The following is a 12,105-nucleotide window of genomic DNA, read 5'->3' on the forward strand; positions in this document are numbered from 1 at the left end:
TGGGTTCAAGTCCCCTTGTCGTCAGGCTAACCTTGGAAGGTTTTCGTGGTTTACCTCAACGTGCAGCGCAAATGCTGGTTAGTTCCCTCAAAAAATCTTCCACGAAGGCAAATTTCTCTCAATACTTGATCCAGGAGTTCCTTTGTCTTCTGAATTGGGTTCAAAATTACAAGGCTACGAAGTTGAAAATTGGGAGTCGTAAACCTAGAATCGGGTCGGCTGTTAAGCGACATTTATAAAATATAATATGCAATAAATTAAAAAAAGAGACTGTCGCGATTTCTGATTAGTAGATTTTTTTCTTTTGTTTTATTAACTCTCATGATTAGAATTTAAACGCAATATATATTTCTCGGTACTCCATTAAATTATTTCATCACCAAAATTAAAATGACATAATTAAACGAATTCATTCAAGAACCTTATGTTTAAATGAAAAAAAAATAAAAAACTACGACCCAATTTTCTTTAAATATCCACCTCATCATTCATTCCAGTTTACGAAATAGCAATAAATTTGAGTTTCAACATGACGCAGTACTAAATTTTTCTTTATTTTCTTGTTGTCCCCATCTCTGAAGGTATAACTGTTACCGTTTGTGCTCCACTGATGAAAGCCTCTTTATGTCTTGTTTTAAACGGACCTATTTTGGCTCTGCCAAGATCGAACTGTGCAACGCTCTGAAAAAGATGATTTCCGGGGAGGGGAGAGCTTTTGCACTACAGATCGTTCGTTCGTTGAACTGCTCTGGCGCCTTTCATTAAATAATCTTCTTTTCCCGACTAGGGTTAAACGGTTGTTTAACTCAGGGATGCCCCTTAAAGAATTAAGTGCCATTATTAGATCATTCTTCTCTTCTTTATGTCTGGATATACACGTGATGACGATAAGAAGGATCCAACTTTTTTAAAATGGTCGAGATCGGTGGACTTGAATCGTTTGGAAAGAAGCGCTGCGTGTGGCAGTGTTTATGTGAAGAATGGTAGCTTTGGTACATAACATTTCTGTCCCGCCATTTCTGTCCCATCATTTCGATCTCGTTGCCATTTTGATTCCATTGCTATTTCGGTCCTTCCCGAGTCAGTTCCGTTACTAGTTCGATTCGTCTACTTTGATGTAGATCGCATTTCTTTCTTCTTTTTTTTATTGCAATGGTTATGTTTCAATGGTCCTAAATATATATATATATTTAAAATTTATTAGATTATTTATTTATTATTTCTACGAACAAAAAATCAGGAATTCTAAATGGTTACTAAGTATTTAAAAAGTATCCAATTTATTAAGAATATTTACGAGGGATTGCCCACAATTTTAGCAATTAGCCACAATTTTAACAATTATTGAAGTAGCAAAGAACTGTAAGTTTCAATGAAAACTATCCTATTTTTTTGTATCCCATTGTTTTTATAATTAAGTAAATCATGTAATAATGCATTATATATTATTGTAAATTTGGTAAATAAATAGATGAGGATTCCTGCACTAACTACCTTCTCACGTAATCTGAAAACTCTTGGTAAATAAATCCTACTTTGTATGAAAAAAAATGTTTGAAAAGAGGCTACATGTTAGCAGCCAAAAATTAATAAAATAAAAATAAGAATCAATGCAATTACATTGGAATATCTTGCATAGTTTGTTTAGTTTATTTAAATTTCAATGTTTTATAAAAGAGAAGAAAAATGGCAAGGGAAGGTTTGTTAACTGAACCGAAATGACACGGGGATCGAAACGGCGGCACGAAACATTTTGCTTCGAATTAGTTGGATTCAAATAGATAAAGAAAATTAGCTGCGTACCTGAAAGGATGCATAACAAGATTTTTATCTAGTCTCTTGTAAAATTCAAAACTGGCCCCTGCAAGCAAATGCATTGAGAGGCCAAGCTTGGGATATCTAGATTTTCTTCCAATGGGCCTAGATGTACTCGGACAATTTTAAATCCTATCTAGGCAGCGCAGTGACTGGAAAATAAAAGTTTAATAGGATAAATCTATAAAGTCTCAAAGTGTGCTAAATAGCTATAAAATATTGAGTTAATTACTAAAATAAATATAATAAGGAATCTATCTATATAAAATATTGGTTGATAATGGCATCTTGAGCCCTTATTCAGCCGAGATATATAAATATCAATCCTATGTAATAACCAGAGTTATATTATTACAAGACATTACAAGTTAGTGTTTCGTTGCCGGGCTAATCGTGAGAGGTTTGTTCCAATTGCAACGCAAAAATTTTAAAATGGAAGTCATTTACAGAAGGTAAATTTGTCCCGATTCTTGAATCAGAAGTTCTCCTGCATTCAGAGCAGATTTCAAAATTATGAGTTTATAGGATTGAATTTAAGAATCTTATATTCGCTGTTGGGTGCCCATGTTACCTCCCAAAAGAGATCTATATTACACGCTTCTAACACAAAAGCGGCCTCAGTTTAAATATCGGCAATAGTTAATTAAATCGATGACAGTAACACAGTGCAGAGTTATATTCAAAATATCTTCGAAAGGAAATTTTAGTTCCATACTTAGTTCAAAAATGATCGTGTCCCATGAATTGGGTTTTAACTTACAAGAATGTGCCTGTACATATAGGAATGGCAACAATGGGCAAAATATATACTCCAATCATGGAAAAGCTACTTATTTTGTCTTAATAAATTCGCCCAATCTTCTCAAGCAAATACAAACACTAGCCAGCCACATTTTTTTTCGTGGCTTAAAGGCTTTCAACATTCGTTATTGACGAGTACCAAATAGGACTGTCTGATCAAATTTTATATGATTCAAGGAAATACTAAATCATTTATAAAGGTTAATTTCATCCAAGGTGTTTCATAGTCACCAAACTTTATATATAATATAACTATATAACTCCTGTCAAAAATTAAATCAAAAACAAACAGCACTGTAGGGGTCGAAAATTAATATTTGAGGGTGGGAAAAGGAAAAATTATAACAAAACCAGGTGAATTATTAACGGAAAAGGTTATATTAAATTCTTCAAAGCCTGTTTAATTGCCTGAGGAAATGGAGAGTATCTAAAAAGAGATTATTAGAAACACCTTCAAGTTTCCTCGGGCAACACACTGGTTTTGATGTTTATACGATGTTGATTCGTCAGAGTTTTGTAACTTTTTTGTTTGCCTCTACTTAAATATTAATTTAAAACCTCTAATGTCTCTACTTCTATGAATTCATTATTTTATTCTAAAAATATATAGATTGAGAGTGGAAATCACGAAAAAATGTGTATTTGTTCGCAGCTAAGTCTATCTCTGCAGCATAGTCAACAATATGAATATGGTGGCCACGCTTTGACTTATTTTTGTATGAACTATGCTCAGAAATTACACCATCAAATGTAACTATATTTCTAAAATATAGCACCGAAATATTACCGTGGTTGCAGAAACGTAACTAAGCATTGCAAGTAGCATCCTTGTTGATTACAAAATTGTCAAAATGTCCGCCATGCCATAATAAAATTAGGAAGAGAAAAAACAGAAATATAACAGAAATTTTTCTACTGAAACTTAGAACGCGGCAAGAAAATATCACTTACATAACTTTTTCACTTTTGATAATAGAAAGGTCTTCGAAATCGAACTGATATCACAGTTTGATTCCAGAAAGCTTGCTATCAATTAACAAACATGCATCATTGACACATGACACAGTATTAGAGAGATTTTGCAGAGTTTGCCTAACGTCAACCATAACGCTAAACCTCATTCCGTTGCCCCTTTGCTCTACCCCTTTGCGACACTTCTATTTGTTGAGAAATGTTTGCTCGTGCGTTTCGTAGTTTACGTAGAGTTAATGTTAGAGTTAGGAGGAAAGGTAACGCTTTGCAAAATCTCTTTAATAGAGAGCGTGGGGAGAGTTATATCGATAATGTCAACATTCATCTATGAAAAGGTGCCCCAACATAAAATCGAGTTAACATGTCTTATAATCGTGAGAAGTTTACGTTTGTGGTTGCACCCGTGTCATTAGCAGTAGAGTGTAGACGTTGTGTGTGTGATCGAGACTGAGTAGCAACAGCATGAGGAGGTGGATAAAGTCGCAACTAGCAAGTCAAATGTTCAATGCAAACCATCCATTGAAGTAGGCTTGTTCAAATTGAAGTGGGCGTTTCTGCAAAGGTAGACGTGTTCACATCACGTTCGGGTCACCAATGTGGAGAGAGGAGTTATCAACAATGTCAACATTCATCTATGAAAATGTACCCCAACATAGAGTCGAGTTAACATGTCTTATATACTGGTGAATTAGAATTGTATTCTGTGGTGGTAGATACACTACAGAGAGCTTTTGCATATCGTTTTTCTTGTGATAATCGCAACGATAGCTTTATTTTCTACACTTTCATAGATACGGTGATGTGCAAGGAAATTTCCGCGCATGCACTGTAAACCTCAAGTTGCGTTAAAGTTAGAGTTATGGGGAACTACAGCCCTATTCTGAATCTCTCTATTGTTAGTGTAGATTTATAACATATATTTAAAATGCTTGATAAAAAAGGAAGAGGGAAAACCTAGTTCAAAATCGACATGCGTTACTCGTCTCACATGAAAGGCTCTTTAAATTGACTTGTATGGAGGGAGCAGAAGGAACCAATATTTTTATCATGCCAAATTCTACTGATTTCTCAAAGAAAAAAACTTTCAGCTATGATAAATTTAATGTCTTAATACATGCTTTGATACGACTCCAACAAAAGCAAGAAATTAGTAAGTATTTTTTAAATTCCTCTAATTCCGTATGATCCAGGTGCATGTATTCAGCACTCTTTGACCTCTTCTTATAACAAATGCTGAAATATATTTGCATGAATGCATAAAAATATGATTAAATATGCATATCTTTCATTCAAAGAATGTAAAAAGCCTACAATACGCAAACCTGACTTGATTCATGAACGTTCTTCTGAAAGAAAATCGAATCCCCTTTTCATAATTTATTTAAGGCTAACGATGTAAAAGGAGGAGCAGTCATCATATTGAGTTTTCTTTCTACAAAATAAACGGAAAAAGGCAGAAAAAAATGCCACAATGTGTTCTTCCCAGTTGCCAGCTGGATATAAACAACAATACGAGAAAAGAATAATTCATCAACCTTCACTCTCTTTATATCCGAAACATTTCGAAGGCCAATGTTGAGATGTTACAGTAGGTCGGGCGAGACTATAAATATTTCAACCTGTGTAAGCTCTTTCTTCCAAGGTACTTTTTGGAAGTCATATCTCCTTCTCTAATAACCGTCAAGATCTTCTAGAATAAAGCCTGCAACAGAAAAGTCAATAATAAATGATGGTCGATTCCCAACAGTAACCTATAACAACACTGTTAAAGAAAAAACTGCAGTGCTTAAGAGGCCAAACTTTTGATGATATGGTATCATTCGGCTCCCTGAGAAAAAAAGTATAGTCGAAGCTACCGCAATGTGGTAAAATTTAACCGTGTTTCTAGCTCTATGGGAACACAAAAAATATCGAAAATTTTTGCAGAAATGATTTTTGTAAAATTAACTATAAAATATGATTTATATATAATATAATAAATTTTATAAATAGGGTACAATTTGTTAATATTATCATGATACCTTAAAGCAGGGATGGCGAACCAATGGCACGCGTGCCGTTTATGGCACATGACACAATATTTTGGGCACGCCACTGATCACAATTGTTATTGCACTATGAATTGTTATTACACTATGAAGCATATGTAACAATTAAATTAAAATTCACAAAAAACAAACAAAATAATAAACAATTATTAATAAAGAAATTAACAATTAATGCTAAAAAAACAATTAATAACCATAAAAAGCTAATAATAAATAACTAACAAAAAAAAATTAACAGTCCTACTTAAACTAACTTCTTACGACCTAATAAAAGTTATTTGTCATCTAATCTGCAGCAACAGAAGTCACACTGATGTTACTTTAAGTTGAATTACGCGTATAACTGAGACAATGCAAAATGTGTTTTTTTTTTCAATGTAAATAAAGAATTTTGAGTTGATAGTATTTAGTATTATTATTTTCCCAATAATCACGAAGTATAAATTATTTGACAGCACGTCTATGATCTCATTAAATAATTTTCTAGAAAGAATGGCACGTTGGTGTATTCACCACCCCTGCCTTAAAGCATGGTATAAAAACAATTTACTTTGTGAGATTTACTTTTCATTTTTGTATTTTTTACTAAATGTCTGATAACTATGGTTTCAAAAACCGGAATTTTCATTAAACCATTATCATATGAAGTGAAAAAATACTAAATAAATGGTTTAAATACAGCATTTTTAGATTTTTGTTACCAAAATTGTGGTTTTGTACCAGGACTGTCATTACAATACAGCGTGGTAGTTTTACCAGAACTGTTTTCACCGTGCAGCACGCTATCTTTCATAAAAAGTGGAAAATAAGCGGGTAGACTTATTTGCTTAGGAGAAATAGAGCTTGATAATTTTTAGAAATTCTACGAGATTTTCCTTAAAACTTTAGAGTAATAGAAATCGGTGATTTGTGGTTGTGAATCAGTAGTTTAAAACTGCACATTTATAAGCTTTTAGATTTTATAAAATTGAATTTTATTACAGTTTAAACGAATGAAAACAGATTTAGATGATTTTTATAAGGTAAATTAAACAAAAACAAAAATTTTTATCAAAAAATTAAAAACAAACAAATTTATGCTATTTAACTGTCTTTCAAAAACTACTGATTACAAAATTGTTTTGATATAATTTTGTCCGAAAAAATTAAGAAAATTACCGTTCGCTTTATATCTTAAGTTTTGATAAGGTGACGGTCTTGTTTTTTACATGTATCAATAGATACTGACGAATAAAGTAAATATCCATCATCAGTTTATTTGTGAAAAGTAAAAAAAAAAAAAAAAAAGAATTAAAAGCATATTTAGAATTTTCCCTCAAGATCTCCCCTTCAACAACTGATTTCGACAAAGGGAAGAAATGCCTCTTATAACTAGAAAGTCTCAAGGAAATTATTTTTCATTAACTTTTCCAGTACAAACGCAACTTATTTTTAGTGACGTAGTCTAAGTTACTTAAGAAGCTGTATCGGTACCAGAAAAATTTGTGGAATCCCAACTTCCTACAGATTTTCTAGTAATTACTGCAGTTTCATGCTTTACGTTCCGATTTACTAACTAAAATTCCCAGCTTAAATAGTTTTTGAGTTGTTTTTTATTATTTATTATAACCGCTGTTGAACAGCCGACCCAATTTTTGGGTTTACGACTACTAATGTACGTGGCCTTACAATTTTGAATCCCATCCAGAAGACAAGGGAACTCCTGGATCAAGTATTTAGAGAAATTAGCCTTCGTGCAGGATTTTTTAATGGAACTATCCCGCATTTGCGTTATATAGAGAGGGAGACCACGAGAACCTCCCACGGTTAGCTGACAGCAAGGATACTCTAACCCATGATCCGTCTACCATTGAGGATATTTCACGTCAGCATTGTGGTCGGTGCAAGCCTTGATGTGGAATTCGTACCGACCAGCAATTCCTAAAATTCAAACCCGGTTCACCTCATTGGAAGGGCGACAGTCCTATGCCCTTGAAATCGTTATTTCTTTAAAAATTTTAACGTGACGTGACATGTTTGTATGGTAATAATAAACTGAGTTTTCGTTTTAAATTTAAAAATATCGCCTTCAAAAGTATCTCGGTAAGAAATGTAAACGGCATATCAATACTGAAGAAGTAGCAAGTAGAGAAATAGTTCGAAATTATAAATTTTTATTTACGAACTAAATCAGAATCATACTAAACCCCGAATAAGAGGGCCTCAGTGTTTTCCCGCAAACCACGCAAACTGCTTTCGCAGTTTCTTTCATGTTTCTTTTCAATTCGAATTAAATTTGCTCTCTCTTTAAATATGTATGTATTTCAATCTGGCTTTGGCGCTCTTTTTTAAATGAAATTCGAAAAATTTAAATCATAATAATGCTGCGAGTTCCTCGATTTATCACAATTTCATGATTTCGTTTATATACATTTCAGTATTACTTGCACATTACATTTGGAACAAATAATTCATATAACTTCCCTGTACTCACAATTAAAAATTTAAGTGTTTACAGACACAACAGCTTTAAGTCCTTTAATTTAATATAAATTCGTAAACTGTATAAAAACCAAAGGAAAGAATTTGAGAAAAAAAAGGAAAAAAAAGCATATAGTGACAAATTAGGTGAATTTGGAAGTGGAGGTAAAGAGAGTTTTCAAAAAAAATTTAGACAGAATTTTTAAGCAGCGAATTTCTGCCCGAGATAATTAAATTAGACGCATCTATCTCCTGCTTTAATTAGTATGTATTATTAAAACTAAAATGCAGCTCTATATTATTATGTTACATGCTTAAGTTAATAAGCATAATTAAAACAAAGAAGTCGAATTGTTTATTTACATGACTTGTTCACTTCAAACCTTTAATTTTTACACTATGTTTGTTAAAGATTTTTATTGCTAACATGAAAAAAGAAATGTCATCGGTTTTGCGACAAACGCCAAGGTATTAGTGCTTTATTTCTATAAAGCACTAATACCTTGGCGTTTGTTGAACATAATGGAAACATAAATGGGTTCTTAATAAAAATGTTTCTCTATAATTTGTTTATGGTAATTTTTTTTTCTTTTTTTTTTCTCTTTCAGACAAAATGCTATTTTAAATTGTTGCAAATACACCATTTTTACCAAAGTAATAAATTTAAGATTACTTACATATTCCTAAACAATTACAATCCAACATTTACACATTTAACACAATAAAATAATTAAACAAAGAAAAGAGTAATTGAGTCATTTACTTTTGTGTCACTAATATTTATTAGTAACAAAAGTAGTTAATCACATTTTAGTTTCTGGAGTAAGGTAAGAAATAAGACATTAAGAAGCAGTGGCGTAGCTACCAAGGGGCTAGGCGGGGCAGTGCCCCAGGGCCCTCAAGCTCAGGGGGCCCTCGTATCCTTACCAGAAATCTCGATCGAACTGAACTTTTGGAAATTTCTCCCATTTTCAAAATAAATATGACAGGTTGCAACCCCACTTTAATCATGACAACTCAGTTGAGAGGAATTCAAAAGTTATGCCTAGGGAATTCCCCTAAATTCTTTCTGTAGGTTGGCAGTGTTGTCAATTTGACGGATAGTGATATGTGTGTTTTATTATTCATCGATGTGCGTTTTATTGTGAATTCGAGCTAAGATTTTTTTTTTCGAGAACGGTTAAAAAATTAATGTTGTATCAGGAGTAAGTAAGCTAATGTCAATAAACTTTTTTGTACTGGTCAATATAGTGGTTCAATTTTATTTGATTTTACCACTCATATTGATGTCCGTTAAATCAATAAATCGTATCAAATCTATAGATTTCGGCTACAGCTCATTGTATAACGCGAAATATCGTGAAAAAATGCAAGTCACCTGCAGTAGATACATTAATTCAGGTCCGCGGGCAGGAGATCGTTCATGGTCTCTGTAATGCCTTTCCTTTCCAATAAATAAGCAGACCAGATTTTTAAAACAATAAAACTTAACTTTATTTAAAAACAAAAGAAATAGGCATTGTTTTCCAGTAAGAGCTTCCAGCTTTTAATATACCAAGGGAGACCCTCTCCCGATTATATCAAACATACATCTACCTTTCTCTCTCTCGCATCCCTCCGACAGGATGACAAAATGCGTCAAGTTTGCCTTAAAAGGTCACCAAACAGTTGCCAACCATTACAGTCTCCACCGTTAAGTGTGGTAACACTAACGGTGATAATTTTTTTTTCAGGGATTCCCCAACGACACTTGTAGCGTATCATTGTGTTTCTCTTTCCTTTTATTTTACTTTTAACGTCGTCAGTGAACAGTGAGTACCTACCTACTCGAGCACAATCTAATATTGTATTGTTTAAATAAATTAGAAAACTAAAATTGTGGATAAAAAGAAGAAACCCAGTGATGCATTTAAACGCAAACAACGTCAAGAAAGAGGAGATAGTAAACAAAAATTGCCCAAAATTGACAAGTTTTTTAGTCAGCCTTCTGCAAGTACATCTGGCCAAAATATTTCTATTGATAGTGACTCAAATAATGTGGTAACTGAAGTGTTGGTTGAGAAGCCTACTGAGGAAGATTCCACAATTATTGCAGTTGGAGATACCTCCGCCGCCGATCATGTGAGCGTGGATGATGTTTGCATGACACACATAAGAGCGGAGGGTTTGGAGGAACCACAGACCTCTACATTTTTCGAAAATGTGTACGACAAATCTTCTTATGACTTGGGAAACTTCCCGAACAAGATATTAAGTGATAACGAAAAACGTCAAATTCTTGATATGGGGCCTTTGCAGCCTTCAGGACCATTTCCAACAGACATCAACCAGAACAATAGGTGTTTTTCAAAATCGTACTACGTTTCGTGTTCTAAATATGGGCCAGTTAATCGTGTTTGGTTGTGTTATTCCAAAATACTAGACGCTGCCTATTGTCAACCCTGCTGGTTATTTGCTTCACAAAGGAATCATGTTTGGTGTACGGGAATTCGAGATTGGAAGCATTTATCAGAAAGAATTAAACAACACAGTTGTTCGAGTGGCCATTCGGAAGCATGTGCTGTGTATGAATTTTGGGGAAAAAAACGATGCTAACACTATCGACAAGGAACTTGAAAATGAAATTCGCAAAGAAGCATCATTTTGGAAAATGGCTCTTCAAAGGTTATTCGATATCATACTTACCCTAGCAAAGAGTTCTTTGGCTTTGAGAGGACATCAAGAAGACTTAAGTCAAAAAGGATATCACGGAAATTTTCTGTGCTTTGTAGAGCTTGTCACCCGATATGATCACATTTTGCGGCAAGTTTTGGATATGCCCAAGGGTAATAATAATTATTTCTAAGTTTTTTTATCGTTTTATTTTGTTTATAATTATTAACTGTTTAATATCTGGACTTTTTTGAAATTGTGTTTTTTTATGTTTTTAGGATCTACAATATATCTGAGTGCAACAATTCAAAATGAAATGATTGAGAGCTTGGGGACCAAACTCGAAACCCATCTACTAGAACAAATTAGAGCGTCACCGTTTTCTGCCATCATAATGGATACGACACTGGACATATCGAAGGTAGATCAGCTAAGCATTGTTGTGAGGTATGCAGTAATAACCAGATCAGAAAATGGACAGCCAATTGATATAGAAGTAAAAGAAGTGTTTCTAGGCTTTTATGTAGCCATCAAACATGGCGCAGTAGATTTAGTCAACCAAGTGACAACATTATTTATCGACAAAAATATTGATTTAAAAAAATGTGTGGGGCAAGGCTATGATGGAGCCAGTGTGATGAGTGGTGTGTATAATGGTGTACAAAAACATATTAAGGATATCCAGCCTAACGCAGAGTACGTACATTGTGCCACTCATAATTTAAATTTGGTGATAAATGATGGCGTTAGCAGTTGTGTGGAAACAGATTTTTTTCGTAACGTTGCAAGATTTGTATAACTTTTTCGGAAGCAGCATCAAACGTTGGGATCTACTGTCAAAATTCACTGACGAATCGGACACCACTCTAAAAAAACTAAATCCGACTAGATGGTCCAGTAGGGTCAATACGATATCTGCAATAAAACTTCGTTATTTTGATATTATCAAAGCATTATCAGAAATAGATGAGCGTAGTGAAGCAGAGAGTATTAAAACAAAAATGCTAAATTTCGAGTTCGCGTTGCTTTGCGAATTCATGCACAGTGTATTGAACGAAATCAATTATGCATCCTAAACTTTACAAAAATGCGACATCAATTTGGGCGAGGCGAGTAAAGTTTTAGCAGAGACTAAAAGCAAAGTTGCAAATTTATAGAAATGATTTCAAATTATTCAAGTTCTACGCCAGTGAAACTGCAAGAAAATATGGTATTGATACACATTTTCAAGAAAAAAGGCAAAGAAAAGTTAAAAAACATTTTGATGAATTAGCTGCTGATCACCGATTTCCAAACAGAGAAAAAATATTTAAAATTGAGATTTTCAATAATGTACTAGACACAGTAATATCTCAAT

General features: G+C 33.5%; 1 protein-coding gene across 1 annotated transcript; it reads left to right on the forward strand.

Moving 5' to 3' along the window:
- The first annotated feature begins 10,746 nt into the window (after positions 1 to 10,746).
- LOC147813800 (zinc finger MYM-type protein 1-like) lies at positions 10,747 to 11,547 on the forward strand. The gene is made up of 2 exons (XM_087160110.1): positions 10,747 to 10,921; positions 11,027 to 11,547. Exons 1-2 carry the CDS (start codon positions 10,747 to 10,749, stop codon positions 11,545 to 11,547), a joined length of 696 nt encoding a protein of 231 aa, XP_087016236.1.
- Positions 11,548 to 12,105: the final 558 nt, after the last annotated feature.

Source organism: Parasteatoda tepidariorum, chromosome 3 (assembly GCF_982258835.1).
Source record: "Parasteatoda tepidariorum strain Cologne lab strain chromosome 3, Ptep-v5.0, whole genome shotgun sequence".
NCBI lineage: Eukaryota > Metazoa > Arthropoda > Arachnida > Araneae > Theridiidae > Parasteatoda > Parasteatoda tepidariorum.

Bases quoted from the DNA above. Each gene is read 5' to 3' on its own strand.
- LOC147813800 (XM_087160110.1), top strand. From the start codon at position 10,747: ATGGCTCTTCAAAGGTTATTCGATATCATACTTACCCTAGCAAAGAGT. The intron at 10,922-11,026 runs GTAATAATAATT...TTATGTTTTTAG, and splicing joins AGTTTTGGATATGCCCAAGG to GATCTACAATATATCTGAGT.